At 36.4% G+C, this 15356-nt stretch overlaps 1 protein-coding gene across 1 annotated transcript; it reads left to right on the top strand.

Annotated features, from left to right (window-relative positions):
- The first annotated feature begins 1569 nt into the window (after positions 1–1569).
- On the top strand, positions 1570–14777 carry LOC135692253 (uncharacterized). Its single transcript, XM_065210337.2, has 6 exons — positions 1570–2107; positions 5785–6207; positions 8822–8884; positions 9717–9846; positions 11046–11109; positions 12996–14777. Exons 1-6 carry the CDS (start codon positions 1658–1660, stop codon positions 13069–13071), a joined length of 1206 nt encoding a protein of 401 aa, XP_065066409.2. The 5' UTR covers positions 1570–1657; the 3' UTR covers positions 13072–14777.
- The last annotated feature ends 579 nt before the right edge of the window (positions 14778–15356 follow it).

Below are 15356 nucleotides of genomic sequence, written 5' to 3'. Positions count from 1 at the left end.
GTATTGCCTTTTCATGGAAAAATGAGGGAAGTTGCCATTACTTTTGGTCATATATGTGACTTCGTGATCGAGAAGGAATATGAGAGAGTCGAATTGCCGCGAGAAAAAGTGTAACCTACAGAAAAATATTGATCTTGCTACAAAACGAAACTATTGCCAAAGTAATTGCCAAGCATCAAGGTTTTCCCTGGTTATTATCATATCTTTTGATTGCATTGCCTTTTCATGTAAAAAGGAGGAAAGTTGCCATTAATTTTAAACATGAACGATCACGAAGTCACATTTATGACCAAAAGTAACGGCAACTTCCCTCCTTTTTCCATGAATAGGCAATACAATCAAAAGAAATGATAATAACTAGCGAAAACCTTGATGCTTGGCAATTACTTTGGCAATAGTTTCATTTTGTAGCAAGATCTATATTTTTCTGTAGGTTACACTTTTTCTCGCAGCAATTCAACTCTTTTACATTCCTTCTCGATCACGAAGTCACATATATGACCAAAAGTAACGGCAACTTCCCTCCTTTTTCCATGAATAGGCAATACAATCAAAAGAAATGATAATAACTAGCGAAAACCTTGATGCTTGGCAATTACTTTGGCAATAGTTTCGTTTTGTAGCAAAATCCAGATTTGTCTGTAGGTAACCCTTTTTCTCGCGACAATTTCTTTAAAATAATTTTTTTTCGATTACAAAGTTACTTGGCTAATCTAAATTTTTAGACTGATTCAAAGGTTTGTATTTGAAACTCTGGGCTTTTATTTCTCAATTACTAATTTTTAACTTTATAATAGCATTGCATTGAGTGGCTTCCTCTTTGGGAAAGTCAATTTAAAGTCAAATGGAAAATTTTGAAGATTTTGTTCAGTGGTTGTTGGAATGGTTTCTGAAGACATGTTGTGTAGTGCACGTGTTTAGCACAAGTCGCATTTTTATTTATCTTCGGTCAAGGGAGATGTCTTTTTCGGAACCTCTTCTCTGACAATTTTTGTTCAAGGATTGTACCACTCTAGTGCTTGACAATTTTCAAGTGATTTTCATTGCCTAACAAAACAGGTTTTGGATGTATCATTTCCTATCCTTAATGGGGAAAACGTGTACATTTTCCTGGATTCTTCAAACTTTGGTTGCAAAATGTCCTCAACTTTCTAATGGTTGGTGTGTTTTCGCCCTTTTCTGCTTATTGCATCTAAATTATGTATTTTATTTTATTCTTTTGTGGTGTGTAAAAATATGTACTTGTATGCAAATGCATTTCCAGATTGGAATTTGCATCAGTTTTAATGGAAATTTTAATCGAGACACACTTAATGTCTATTTTTTAAAGTTTCATCTATGTTATGGCAATAGAACTAGTTACATTTGTTGCTAGAACAACCATGCAACTTTTGTGCTGCCTTTGTTTTGAATATGTCGATCTATCGACGAATCTTTAATCATTCAAAACAATGTGGTGTATTCGTCCTGAAAGGTTGCGTGAGCAGTGTTGACATTTGCTGTAACCCCTGTGATTCATCGCGCGCATGGCAAGTACATTTTTCCCCTATGCTTCCATGTTTGTGTATCCTAAAATGAAGTATTACCAATTTGTAGTGGCAAAAATGGTTAGCAAAAGGCAGTAAGAAGTGAAAAATTGCTGCTGCAAATCTCGGAAATGGATGGCAAAAGATTTGGCAAACAAAATCAAAAGCGCAATAATCAATCAGCTGCTGGTAGAAACAATTTCAAAATAAAACGGAAGTCTACCAATGATTTTAATAGTTTCAAGAATAACCAGAAAAGACGTAAAAACATGCCAAATGTTGTTTTCAAAAAAGATCAGAATTCTGGCAAAAAAGGCCTTGCTCAGAAACGAACTGAGTTGAAGAGGTTTCAAGCATCCATTGGTGGTAAAAAGAACGCCTCGAGAAATAGTCAACTTTCTCGACAACGCTTTTTGAACAGACCGCAACAAAAAAGTAACAACTCTAAGAAAACTCAAGGTGTATCAAACAATGGTAGTTTAAAACTGTTTACAAAAACATTTGATGCAAGAAGAAGAATTGAATCAAAGCGAAAACACGGTGATAAGGGAGGAACAACTGCCCTAAAAGCTGATTCAAAGGTAAATATGGGGGAAATGATTTAATAAAGGCAAAATAAAATAAATCTTTAGGCTTGCTTTCATAATTTGTAATTCATTGGTAATTGTTTCAGGAGTGTACCTAAGATAATCACAGACAAACTACTATGAAAACAGTAAGGTTTTTCCATTGTTGTAATTATTGCAGACCTTCACAGGAAATGAAATATTTTAGCCCTAAAGGAAGGAAAATATTTTTATTTTCCTGACCATCTGTTTGCAATATAATAATCAACTAATGAGGCCACCCTGTTGGGGACTGTCTGTGATGATATAAGAAAGTTGACTGACGGATTCTGTTCTGTGTTGCTCTGCTTTGCCTGTTTGAAATGTCTGCTACAAGCTTACAGGATGACCAGCCATTGTGGAATCCAGGTAACTTGCACCTAAGGATTTCCCATTGTCTTTCTATTGTTTATTGGCGTATGTCCAGCTTGAGCTTCACATGGATTCCACCCTGGATGACCAGTGCTCACTTATGGAGATTATCAGGGCCATAGCCATGTTTGGCATGCTGGGGGTGCGGCACCCCTGTGCCAAAATCTCAGTCGGCAAATAAAGTAAAAATTAGATTCAGTTGGCAAATTGAGGAACAGCCTGATGACGGCAAAATTCAGTTTTCCTAAATTACGTCACAACTCGAAGGTCATTGGTGTTAATATTGCTAAGCAATTTGTGAGAAAAGAGCATAACAACAAGGGCCACCACTCATAAAACCCAGAAAATATGGTGTAATAATACAAAACCCAGGTGATCACACTAGGTGATGCTCCACAGCAGTAGATTGTTTGGCTCTGTAGATTCTTTGTATCTGTTGATATTATGCTATGCCCATCTTTATATTGTTGTGAATATGGGTGGCATTGGTATTAAATATCTCAAAGTATATGTATCGAATTTATATTTACACACACTGTATGTGTGTATATTATGGTGACTCATCAGCTGATCTTTATTATATTTTAATATAGCTATAATTTATATTCAAATTTGTTTACTACATTCAATATATACCAAATTCTAATGGTCTGGGCACCAATGGACAGACATTTTTACAGTCAGTGATTGGCAACAGCGAAATTCCTGTGGGCCGACATTACATCTGTCTTGCAGATGAAAGGGATGTCTGTAAAAAACAGTGGCAGGTAGAAAAGGTTGGAGCATAGGATAGAAAAGTGGGGGCCATGGGGGGATGGTGGAAATACAGTACGCTATGATGAAATGTGACTTGTCAACCTAGCCGCTGTATACAAGCAGGGCCGGTGATTGGACCTCATGGTTAGAACAATCCATCTAGTAAAAGCTGGTTTCCAAACTTGAATACCAATTACAATTGCAACCTTACAGCAACCAAGAGTTGCCAACGCAGGTATTAAGTCTGGTTAAACTGGGTTCTAACTGACATGAACAATCTTCGTCGTTTGATGCGTGCGATCGCATGCGCACGCATCAGCACACACATGGCACCAATAATGCGAGCGATGAATCGCTCGCATGAATTGTACATTGGAAGTTTTGTTTTTCATAAGCTGAGCAACATCTTTGAATAGTGCCTATTTTGTCTTCCTAAAGTGAGGCTTATTGCTTTGCTTTGTTCAAATTCCCAGGGAAACGTTGCAGTTGTCAGGTAGTGTGGTGTTCTAAACTTTTCCCTTCCAGCTTTCGCCATGATCGGGGTAAATATCGATAAAATTGTTTAAAGGAAAATGGACTTTTTTCAATGATGCAGCAGGCAGGGGACAAATAGACCCGCATCTTCCAATGGTCAAAGTTATTATCAACCCAGTGGGGTAGAAAGGAAAATTCATAGAAGGGGCGAGAAATTTACAGTTTTTGACAAAAATCTTATAAGAGCTTTTATTTTTATTTTAATTGCCAGGGAATTAACAGATCTTCTGACAAAGATGTTTCTGAAATAAAAGCACAGTTGCACTGTAATTTCAGTTGCTTTTGAGGTTTCACACCCTCTTTATTAGCAACTTGAGCAGGGGCGTCGTAACCGGGGAGAGGGGCCGAGGCCCCGAGGCCCCCTGCTTTTCAAAATTTGACGGATCTTCAGAAAAATCATTGTTAAGTGGGAAAATTTTCAAACTTGAGCTGCGGGTAAAAAGGAGAAGTGTAATGAACCCTTTAGCGACATAAATTACTTAGAATAAAGTACTTTCCATATTGTCGAGGGGCAATTCAGATTTGTAAATAAAATACTAGATTTCAGCAAAAAAATTATTTGTCGGGATTTACCGATTTCTACTATAGAGAGATTTGCTGCTCTGATTTTGTCATTTAAAATCCGAATCTTCAAGGGCCAATCGGTCAATATTGGTTATGGAAATCCGTCAATATTGGTCATAAATTATATCTTTATTTGATTTTAAAGACCGGGAAAGTGCCAATTTTGTGCTTTATACAAGATTTGAAAATTTTGTCCCAGATGTCCCATATGCAGTTATGTTGCATACAGTTGAACATTTGAAAACGAGAACAAGGAAGTCGATCAATACAATTGCTTTTTGCCAGTGCCAGTTTTTTATTAAAATTTGCTCCAAAGAATGCAATTTCTGGCGAACATGAAGCATTAAGATTATAAAAAATTCCACCATTCGGCGGCAACCATGGTGCCGCCAGAGGTAGTAACTTTTTCTACCCTTGTTCTAATCTACCGATCTATAGGGTTGCAATCAAGCAGAGACAAGATAAAAGTGAATTTGAAATATCTTTCCAGTAAAGGCAAAAGTTATTAATTTTTCTGCCCCCCTCCTCACTATACTTAATGCTTCTATTTGGTTAAAATAAATCATAGAAATTTTGTCGGAAATCTTTTCTCTCTGGCCCCCTAGAATTCATTGGCCACAACGCTCCTGAACTCGATACCCTGTTTACACTAATCTGTGCAAGTTGGAACCATGACAAAACAGTCGCGGTTCGCCTTTTCGTTTATGCTAGCACTCTGTAAATGAGAAAATTTCGCTCTGCTATCCAAAATAGTTTTTGACCCTGCTACAAAAGCGAACAAATTTTGTACTGCCACGATTTCGCTTTTGAACCGTTGTGGTTCCGTTTTTGAATGGGACAATGTAAGTGTGGTCTGAAATAGCCAGATACGTTAAGAGTGTGAATCGCACACATGAAAGAAATAATGCGTGTGGTTTACCACACGCATAGTCATCTCATTATGACGAAGACTGCATGAAAACTTGAAAGAAATGGACTAACTCTTTACTAATTTGGTTGATTTTGTTGTTTTGACATACTTATCCCCAATCTACTCACATGTCACTCACATGGTAGGCATATCTATATTTGAGCTAAATACAACTGAAACTACTTGCAAGCAGCCCCTGGTGGTGACTAAATTGAAATTCTGCTTTATAGATATACCTTTTCTGGTAAGGCAACAAAAAACATCTATAAAGCCTAAATGTTTAGCAATTAAAGGAAAAATAAAGTTATCAAAGGCATCCAGGTCTCAACATTGAACCAACTTCCAAAAGAAGAGAAGACTTTGGGTTGTGTTTTTCAAATACTTTGGGTATTAGATCTTTCATGTTGCTGTCATGCCCTTGAATTTGACATTTATTTTCCTGTTTGTTTCAAGAATATGTCAGACCCAATAAAACAGGCTTCTATTTTTCTGCTTATGAAAATTATAATTCTTATAGGCCATATTAGCAGAAGCGAGAGAACAAATGAGGGATGCAACATTAGCCAAGAAAAGAGCAATGTCTGTCATTGGTGATCAAATAAAAATAATTTCAAAAGTCCAAGCAGAAGATGAACGGAGAGCCTCCTTTACAGGCACATCTTTGAAAGTGACAACCCTGCAAACAAATGCTGACAGACTGAAACACAGGGAGACTTTACAATCTGGTAGTTCATTATTGATTACAGCAAAAAAAGGAGAAGATGATACAGCAGAGGAAGTGAGTGAGTACAGCCGATTTGAAGCCAGGAGGAAGGCTGCACTTTCATCAAAACCTGCTGCAGAAAATGATCGACCAAAGTTGTCTTCTTTAAACCCAATCTCAAGGCCAACAAATTTCCAGCCTGCTTACCACATGGAGGAGGAAACAAGCCACCATATGGCAAGTTCTTTAAGAATTGTTGGTTTCTATAACAGCTTAAAATGTAATCTACAAGTTATTAAACATTATGTTATGGTTTTATAAAATAAGGGACTTGTGAACTGCAGAGCATTTGCTCTTCCCATTTTAAGAAACCATCTTATTTTGATTAATGCTCATGGTTGGGCTTGCTTACATCCATTCACACAGATAGTAGTAAATGAGTGGAATTGACTGCATACATGAAACCAATAATGATTGAATATTATTTATAGCTATACTTGCTCTACTTGAAAACCAGCTCCAGTGACTTTTTGACTAAGAATTTTGATGCAGGCTTTGACTTTCAAAAAACGAAATGCTTGAGGTTCCAAAAATAATTTTTTGGCTTGTATTTTGCCTAAGAGGAGAGGGCTATCAATCACAGTTACATGACTTGTTAGGCTATGATGCTTGGAATATAAATCCTGTAAAATTTATGCTTGTTATCCCATTCAAGTCTTTTCACTTGACAGCATCACTCTTGCCTTCTTCTCTTTGCAAAAAGGGACTTTGCATTTTTTATACCTGGATAAATAATTCCACTAAATTTAAAAAGATTTTGAGGATAAATGTTACTGAAAAACTTATGCTACAAAGAACAGGCTCAAGTGCAGCTAAGTTTATTTTTTTTAAATGCAAGAACCACCTTAAAATATGAGAGAGGCCAATAAATTCTGTGGTGATAATGAAGTTGAGGGACAAAAACTAACATTTATTTTCGTTGCTGATTCTGATGATTAAAGCAACTCTTTAAAAATTTTCTGTAAGTTTTAATGGTGAATTGATTTAATTTTTTCTATGAAAGGGTGCCTTGTCATTGCTATAAAATGTGGCATGCAAAGGTATTGTGGCTTTATGTATGTCCCAGCTTTGCCTGCTGTTCACATAAATTTGTCCTTTTTGCAAAACTTACCCACATTGTAAAAACAGAATTGAAATTCACTTTTTATAATTAACAAATCTTGAAGAATAACAAAAAGCTTTCCCCCTTAAATCAAAGCTTCTGCTATAGGCTAAAATTTGCTTAGAATCCATAGGGTGCAAAACATATAAATCATTTGAAAAGTAAAATTGATTTTCGTTTAGGCCAGATGTGTTTAACAAATGGCCCACAGGCGACATCTGGTCTACAGGAGTTAATTATGTGGCCCTTGTTAGACGATAACTTTTTTGATAATTTGACCCCTGCGCTATGTCTGAGCAGTGATGTGCCTAGACAATTTTGTTCAGAAAAAAAGTGACCAACTTTGCTTTTTTGACTGACTATTTCTCCATAGAAAATTCATTAACAATGAAATAGATGATCAAATACACATTTAATGATAACAAGTAAGAGCAAATGATGGCATGAAAGTGTAGGAGATTAAATTTGCAGAAACTAATATTCCTAGATTTCGCGTTTTTGGGTGAATTCTTTTTTCTTGCGAGAAGCCAATTTTAGGATGATCTGCAAAAATGAACTGCAGCTTCTTTCGAGCTCCTGGTAATAATTATTTCAGCTTATAGAATTTCCTCTAATCTATAGAATTTTATAAGAATTGAAAGGCAAATATGGCTGGATTAAATGAATGAATTACAGGTTGAAAGTTGGTCAAACTTCCTAAATAATGCTAAGGGTCCTGCTGCATGGCCAACTTTCTTGAAGCTTGTAGACATTGGGGGCATGACCCCACACACCCCCCCCCAATCGGCACATCCCTGTGTCTAAGAAGTGGCATTCCCACCAAAATTATTCTAATTTGTTATTAGTCATACCTAATCATTATTAGGCCTATTTTCTCAACATTAGGCAGATCGATTTCAATCTAAAAGCAGGTGTTTTCTCTCGAGAAGCTGAACAAGTCAAAGCCACAAATTTACATGATATTTTTCGCACGCCAACTACCTGTTAAATGTGTGATATTAATGAACTTTTTGCAAGCAGAAAATGTAGCATTTTGTATTGGTAATTTTTATCTTGCAACAGCTTCTGTAACTTTCATGTAATTGTTGATGTAATCAATTTACATAAGCTACAAAATTTGCTGACAATTTACGTAATGATCCATCTGGCCAGCGTGTGATGTAAGGTTTTGTCTGTGGCCCAACCCAGAAATTTTGTTGGACAAATTTGAAATTTGTGTATATTAAAGCAAAGTCCTTGATTTGGGTAGGCATGCAGAGCTCTTTTTTTTACGTGGTCTCCACTTCTGCCTAGAGGTGTTATTCTTAAAGGATTGATCAAAAACGAGAGACCAATCATGCATGTCTTTCTCTGTCATTATTTTCAATCTGCACCTAGATTTAAATTTGGGTTCACTGTTTGGTTTTTATTGCACAGCTTCACATTTTATTGCACAAGTTTCATATAACAGATGATTCAGTGTTTTTTAATTCTGTTTAAAGCACAGTCTTGCTACTTTGGAAAGTTCTCCTCAGATTGGTTATGACATCTAGCCATAACAATGCCCCTTTGATCAGTTTCTATTGACTGAGTTGACTTTTACTTTAGGTTTGGTCTCTACCTATTTCATTGGCTGATGAATGGCGTTATCCTCCTTGAAACAATGTTGTCTCATAATAACAATTGATGTGTTTCCATTCCTCATTACAGAGTAACTCTTCAAAGATTTCAATCTCAAACCTCCACCCTAATGTTACACATGATGACATTTATGTAAGTAAATTCTCCAATTTATAATGTTTCTGGTCTCTGTTGTATTCTATGTACTGAGATCCGAAGTTTGGAATTTGACAGTATAACACTGTTTGAGGGAGGATTTTTCTTTTTCTGTTTTTCCTCGAGCCACCTTGAGCCACACTGTCTGAAAAGTTGTTGAACTCTATTGGCTAATATTTTGATGGTCATCATAGTCTGACCAAGTCAATTTCAATTCTACTTTTCGTCAAGACGATATAATTAGATGGATGATTATCTTGGGTACATCCACTTTGTTATCAATACAACTCTGATAACAGGAAAAAACATTCTTCAATTCTGTTTCTTCCCCACAAAAATTCACATATGATAAATTCTAATCATATGCATCTGAACTTTTGATTCTTCGAGTACCAATCATTTTCATATTTATAGTTGTTTATGTATTTGTTAACCAGCTTTGGAAATAAAAACATTTTTTCAAAGATTCATAATCATGAACTTAAAACGAGTTTTTGTTTTTCATTGGTCCCATTAACTTTATTTAGGGTCTTGAAGATATAAGATATAGCCATTTTATTAAATGCACAATGAAAACTGTTTTATCAAAAAGGGTGTTTTGAAAAATATGCTGCTTAAAAGATTGTGTTAGAGGCTTTGAATCATAGTAAATTGGCGTCCTATGCATGGACACAAAAAACGTCATATCCCCTTTTCAACCTCAACATTATGAATTAGCATGAAGGTCAAGACACAGCATATTCGGGTGTACCCTTTTCTTTTTGCATCAGTCAACGGCCTTCAATTCTCTTAACTCTCTTATATGAATCTACCTGATTTATTATTTCAGGAATTATTCTCTGCAGTTGGTCCATTGAAGAATGCCCGTCTGACCCGTCCCGGAGTAGCAGAAATCATCTACCGCACTCCGGAACATGCAGCAGCTGCTTATAAGAAATACCACGGCCGGAATCTTGATGGTAAGCACGTTTTGAACATTGTTTTAATACAAAGATTTTTACATTTATGTTGATTGACAAAGTTTTTTTATTTAGTTGCTGTTATCATAACAAACAGATTACAGTGATTGGGTTATGGTCGATGGAGGGCTCTGACCACTTAATAGAAACCTATCTCATTTTTATAACATCAACTGTCGTTAATGCTTGCATCTAAATTTGATTTCAATTTGTTTTGATCTGTCCTTCACAATTTATTCTCTGTCTTATTTCCAAATCTCTTTGTATTAAGTACGAGATTCCATTATTCTTGTTGCATGTCTGAGACACAGAGAGTTTTTTGTATCCTGGTTGCAAAAAATAATTTTGTACTTTTAAATAGATTTGCAATGATTGTGTATCAGCTATTTGCCAATACCTGAATACTTTTCCATAATATTATTCAAGAGCTTCTGAAAAAATAGCTTACCTCAAAGGCAGTGATTCACGAACAGAGACTTTTGGAACCAGAGCTGCAAATTTATGGAAGCAATTAGTTTCCTAGAGATTATTCAAAACTGATGGAAAACATTTAACCTGAAAAATACATTTTACCAGCAAAATTCAAAAATTGATCTTATAGGTAGAAAATATAATTTTGAAGTTAGACAACTTTGTGGACTGTTGAATGCAGTTCTCTCATTCGGCCGAAAATTTTTCTGAGTATAACAATTTCCGATAAGAATTTCTTACCAGCCATGGTAAAAACTTTTATCGTATGGTTTCACGTGATTTCTGCATAGTTTGCTATGATACAGCTCCTGTTAAACTTTTCCTGCGTAAATTATGTTCACGGGTCAGCCTCTGTGTAAATACGCTTTCGGTAGTGTCCGCGTTTTGCCAATGTTTTCTCAATTTTTTTAAACCTTATTTAAATGTTTTGAGAATCAACTGACAGATAAAATTTTCTTTCTTTTTGATATAATTTTAGTCCGTAAGTCTCCTAAAATTTCATATTACGAACACCACTTGCCAGTGTTCGATTCAACCGTAAAATTATCATTCGAAAACCCTCTAGCTGCTTTAAGCATGCCGATATTTAACATGTGACTTTTCAGAAGTGCCTTTAAGTTTATTTTCTACCATACATGTCTTTGAGGCATATAGCAGCAAACCCTGTTTATGCTACCGTCTCATTTTCCTTTAAAATGTAAATAGGTGTTCTCCAATTTCATTTCCAGGACAGCCTATGATCTGCAAGATTACTCCTTCAGAGCAAACCATTTATTCGCCACCGACATCTCGGTAAGCATCCTCAACTACAGTATTCTCTTCAATTAGCGGACACCGTCAGGGCCAGAGCAAGGTGTCCGCTAATTGGAAGTGTCCGCCTTTTGGAAAGTTTTGCAATATAAGTCCTTAAGTTGAAAATAGACCCTAGTTTTGTATTTAAAAGGTGTCATCAGTGGTGGCGCCAGAGGGGGGCTAGGGGGGCTAGAGCCCCTCCGTCGGAAGCACCTAGCCCCCCCCCCCCCCCCATCGGAGGAAACTTTGATAAAATAACATGCGAAAAATTGCATATTTTAGTAATTTTAGCCCCACTTGTCGGAAGCTCAACCCCTCTGTCGGAAGATTTCTGGCGCCACCTCTGGGTGTAGTCTGGGTAGTTAGTGGCTATCGGGTTGAGAAATTAGAAGGTATTAGAAAAAGAAAGAATATCCAAATTGAGCGCAAGACAATACTTTCATGGAAGTTAGAAAACTGGGCTGTAAAGAAGCTCGAAGCTGTAAAAAGCCAACTAGATTGTCAAGTGTCAAATATATGAGTGCTATTTTGATAATAGAGAGAAGATTCGAAGGCCAGATAACAACGCTGACAATAAGATGGGGGAAGCCAAGATCAGCGAATTCAGTTATGTACAAGGTTTTCAGATTCCAGTTTCATTGACAGATACTTAGAATAAGGGAATTCAACCCGAATAAATCCAAAATCAAAGGTGACTCCAAAGTCAAAGTCCTCGTGAATTGAAATATGCATGTCTGACCTTCATACAATAATCCCCGGATCTCACGTGTTCCTCTATTCAAATCCTGTTTTTCAGCCTTCTGTATAAGCCACATGTCAAAGTTGTTATTTCACCAAGCAGGCTGTTCTCTTTGAGGGAGAGATTTGTACAAAACTGTGCAAAATTATAATGGCGACATGTTACAGATTAACATTTTCTAAAGACAAGCGACACTGATTGGTCAACCTCAACAGTCATGTGCCCGCGTTCGATCGACCACTGGGTATATCTATTTCCAATCTTAGAGTTTTCGATCTATGTTCCGACGTTTTATGCTCTGAAGAGTGTCAGACGAAAAACTTTAGTATGACACAAAATGTTTGCTTTTTTCAAAGCTACTTTATTAGACTTAAGAAGCAGCTAGAATAAGGTATTTTTAATAAATTTATAGGGACAAAACACACAAAAGCAAACATGAATTTTTTTCCAAGGTACCTCTTCTTGGAAGCTCTTACATCTTTTTAGATTGTCTGAAACCTTGTTAGTTATACTAGAGCTCCCTTGGTGGGCTTAATGGTGTTCTTACGAGAATCATATTAAAGAACACCTAAGCAAAATGAGCCTCTAAATAAGAACAGAATATCCACGGATTAAATTGAAAAAATAAGTTGTTAGATAATACGTTCTCACAAGACTGGAATTTCGCTACTCTGCGCGACAGACCATTATCACAACGACTGGGCCTTAGAAATCATGGAATTAGCAACAAGCAGAGATTGTAGCCGAACTTAAATTTGCTGGCAACATGGTCCTTTTCTTGAAGATAATGCGGGTTTGGGAGAGGCTCATCGATTTAGATAAGAAGGAACAAAAATATCACACAAGAATATTTTATTCAAAGAAGACAAAGATAACCTGTAAAAAAGAAATCACGAACTATCACGAAAAGAAATCAGAACAGAAAATGGAGTCACCCAAGGTTTCAAGGAGAAGTCAACTAATATTACAAAAGACATGAACAAAGAAATATGAACTGCATACTTTGTAAATTCATTCTTTCCCCTCTTCTCTCGTGTTGATTTTCTCCAATTATCAAGCGTTATACCAGTTAAACCCTTTTCTTGTACTTTAGCCTAATGAATGGAGTGATGCAAAACCCAATTATTGACGTTTCAATATCTTTCAGGCCACCTCGAGGTTCCCCCGTACTGCCACCAAAATCACCCTCTACGAAACCGGTAGTCTTTACCGTCAAGATCTAATCGATGCATGGGCCTAGTTGTGCAGTTCTGTTTTGGTTTCTCGTTGGGTTTACAGCATATGGATGTTTTGGATGAAATTATTCGTGACATCAGGTGACATCTTTAATGGACTGTTTGCACGTCACCTCGGAGTTACAATTATCTTTGCAGTTATAGAATTAGCGTCACATAAAATTGGAACAAATTCAGCTACTAAGGAGAAATAACCAGAGGGAAATTCACAATAAGTTATTCACGGAAACGAATTAGCGGACTTTTGTTGTTTCCTTTGAGAAATACCCACAGATGTGCACAGAAACTGATTAGAAACCGGAAAAGAGAGGGCACGAAAACTGATTTTGATAGCAACGAGCAGGATGAGAATATGGTGTACCAACAAGCCACTTTTTTAAAAAAAATGTTTTTATAAATTATTTAGCTTACTATGCAGATAATACTCTTGCAGGGGTAACGAACTAACCAACAATGTAACGTTTGCTCACCAACTTAAATCACATGACCAAACCAAGAAATATTACCCCCACCTTGTTTTGAATGGACATCATGTGAAATACAGGATTTGCTTGTTTGATCCAGACAGACTTATTTCAAGCCTTTTGAAAATTGTTAAGTCTTTAACGTGATAGTGGTGTACCACGTACCACTGGAATTGCATCAAAAATTGCGCATTTGCATAAACAGGCTTATATAGGTTATCGCTGAAATTTTGGCATTCCGTTTCTTACATTTGTTAATTACGAATACCTTAGTTCATATGAAGCTAGCCTGTTATCTTAGACTGGTACCATACCGTAACAATCTAATTCTAAAGGCTGTCAAACTTTTAAAAGCTGATTCTAGTTCAGATTTTAATGTAGATTCCGAATTTTGCTATTACCAATTGAAACCTCAAGCGGAAGCTCAATTTTCGAAAGCTGGACAATGAAGATTGCCAAGCACTTTGTTACATATACTGGTTACTCATTTCAATGAAATTTCGACTACAAACTACATCATTATTTGTACTTCTCAATGAAACACGACAATTCGAGATGATGACGTCATCACAAAAATTGAAAAGTGGCTAAAATTATCTTGCTATATGTCATTTGAAAGGTCTTGATGTCCTCTATTCAGAAATCTATATTGTTGGCTTTTGCTCGAAATATAAGGTAGGAGGAGTGTAACACGTGTTGCGAGTTGACATTTTATGACGTCATCAAAAATTGAAATTCCCTTTTAGATTTCAATTGGTAATAGCAAAATTCGGAATCTCTACATCAAAATCTGATTTAGTGTCAGCTTTTAAAGGTTTGACAGCCTTTCTATCTCAGACATACCAGTCTATCTATCTCAGACGGCTTAAACGAATAAAAAGATGCTCTTAGAGATCGTTTTTTGTCTTTGTGGCATTTTGTTTTTTTTATGCGTGTCAAACGCCATTACGTACTTATCAAAGAGCGGTTAGAGCTAAATTTTTAGGATTATAGCCTTTTCAAATGCTTTTTCCGACAAGCTTGCTTGCAAATTTACTCACAGAAAGCATAACTTGGCGATAATGAACTTTTTTCAGGTCAAATACCTCATTTCCCTTATCTACAAATTTACCTTAAAAGTTCGAAGCAAGGATTTTATCGTTAGAACTTGTTATTAGGTACTTTCAGACTTATATAAAAGCGGTTGCGTTTAAAAAATTGAAAGAAACAGGATATTTTTGTCTCCACCTATTTTGGCCCTATTTTCTTTAACAACCTGTGCTAGTTTCAAGGGTGACCAACTAGGGGTTAAAGTAAATGGTGGGATCACCGCGAAGTCCAAAATTTGATAAAAGGGCTTTAATGAAGGAGCTTCAACCTAGATAAGATCTATCAGTAATGTCTGGTGCTTCCTCCAAATAATGGAAAAATTATGAGCAAATAATTCAAGTACCAAAAATGGAAAAGATTGTGAAGAACACGACGCTTTGAGCATATACTCGAATGCAGGGCCGTCGCTATTGTGCTTAAGGGGGCTGCTCCGATCCCATTTTTCGACAAAGTTCGTGAACCCTCCTTTGCTTGCCGAAAAATCTGAAAATTTGACGAGTTTTTTGCCGATCAAGCACCCCGATTAGATGGTAAAAAGCTCCTCATTTTTTTCAACCAATAAAATTTTTTTCAACCGGGGTGTCGCATTTTAGAATTGTGAAAAAGAACATGCTGTAGAAATTGTGAATAATTGCTAAGTTCGTCAGGATAAAGAGGTTTCAAGCTAAAAGTTACTCGTTATCCCAAGGAACTGAGTTTGGTAGTGTCTTGATGTCCTTG

This window comes from Rhopilema esculentum, chromosome 13, assembly GCF_057945365.1.
Source record: "Rhopilema esculentum isolate cy_ngs chromosome 13, ASM5794536v1, whole genome shotgun sequence".
Lineage (NCBI taxonomy): Eukaryota > Metazoa > Cnidaria > Scyphozoa > Rhizostomeae > Rhizostomatidae > Rhopilema > Rhopilema esculentum.
The sequence above is the reverse complement of the archived record's forward strand: the minus strand, read 5'-3'. Positions and strand labels throughout refer to the sequence as shown.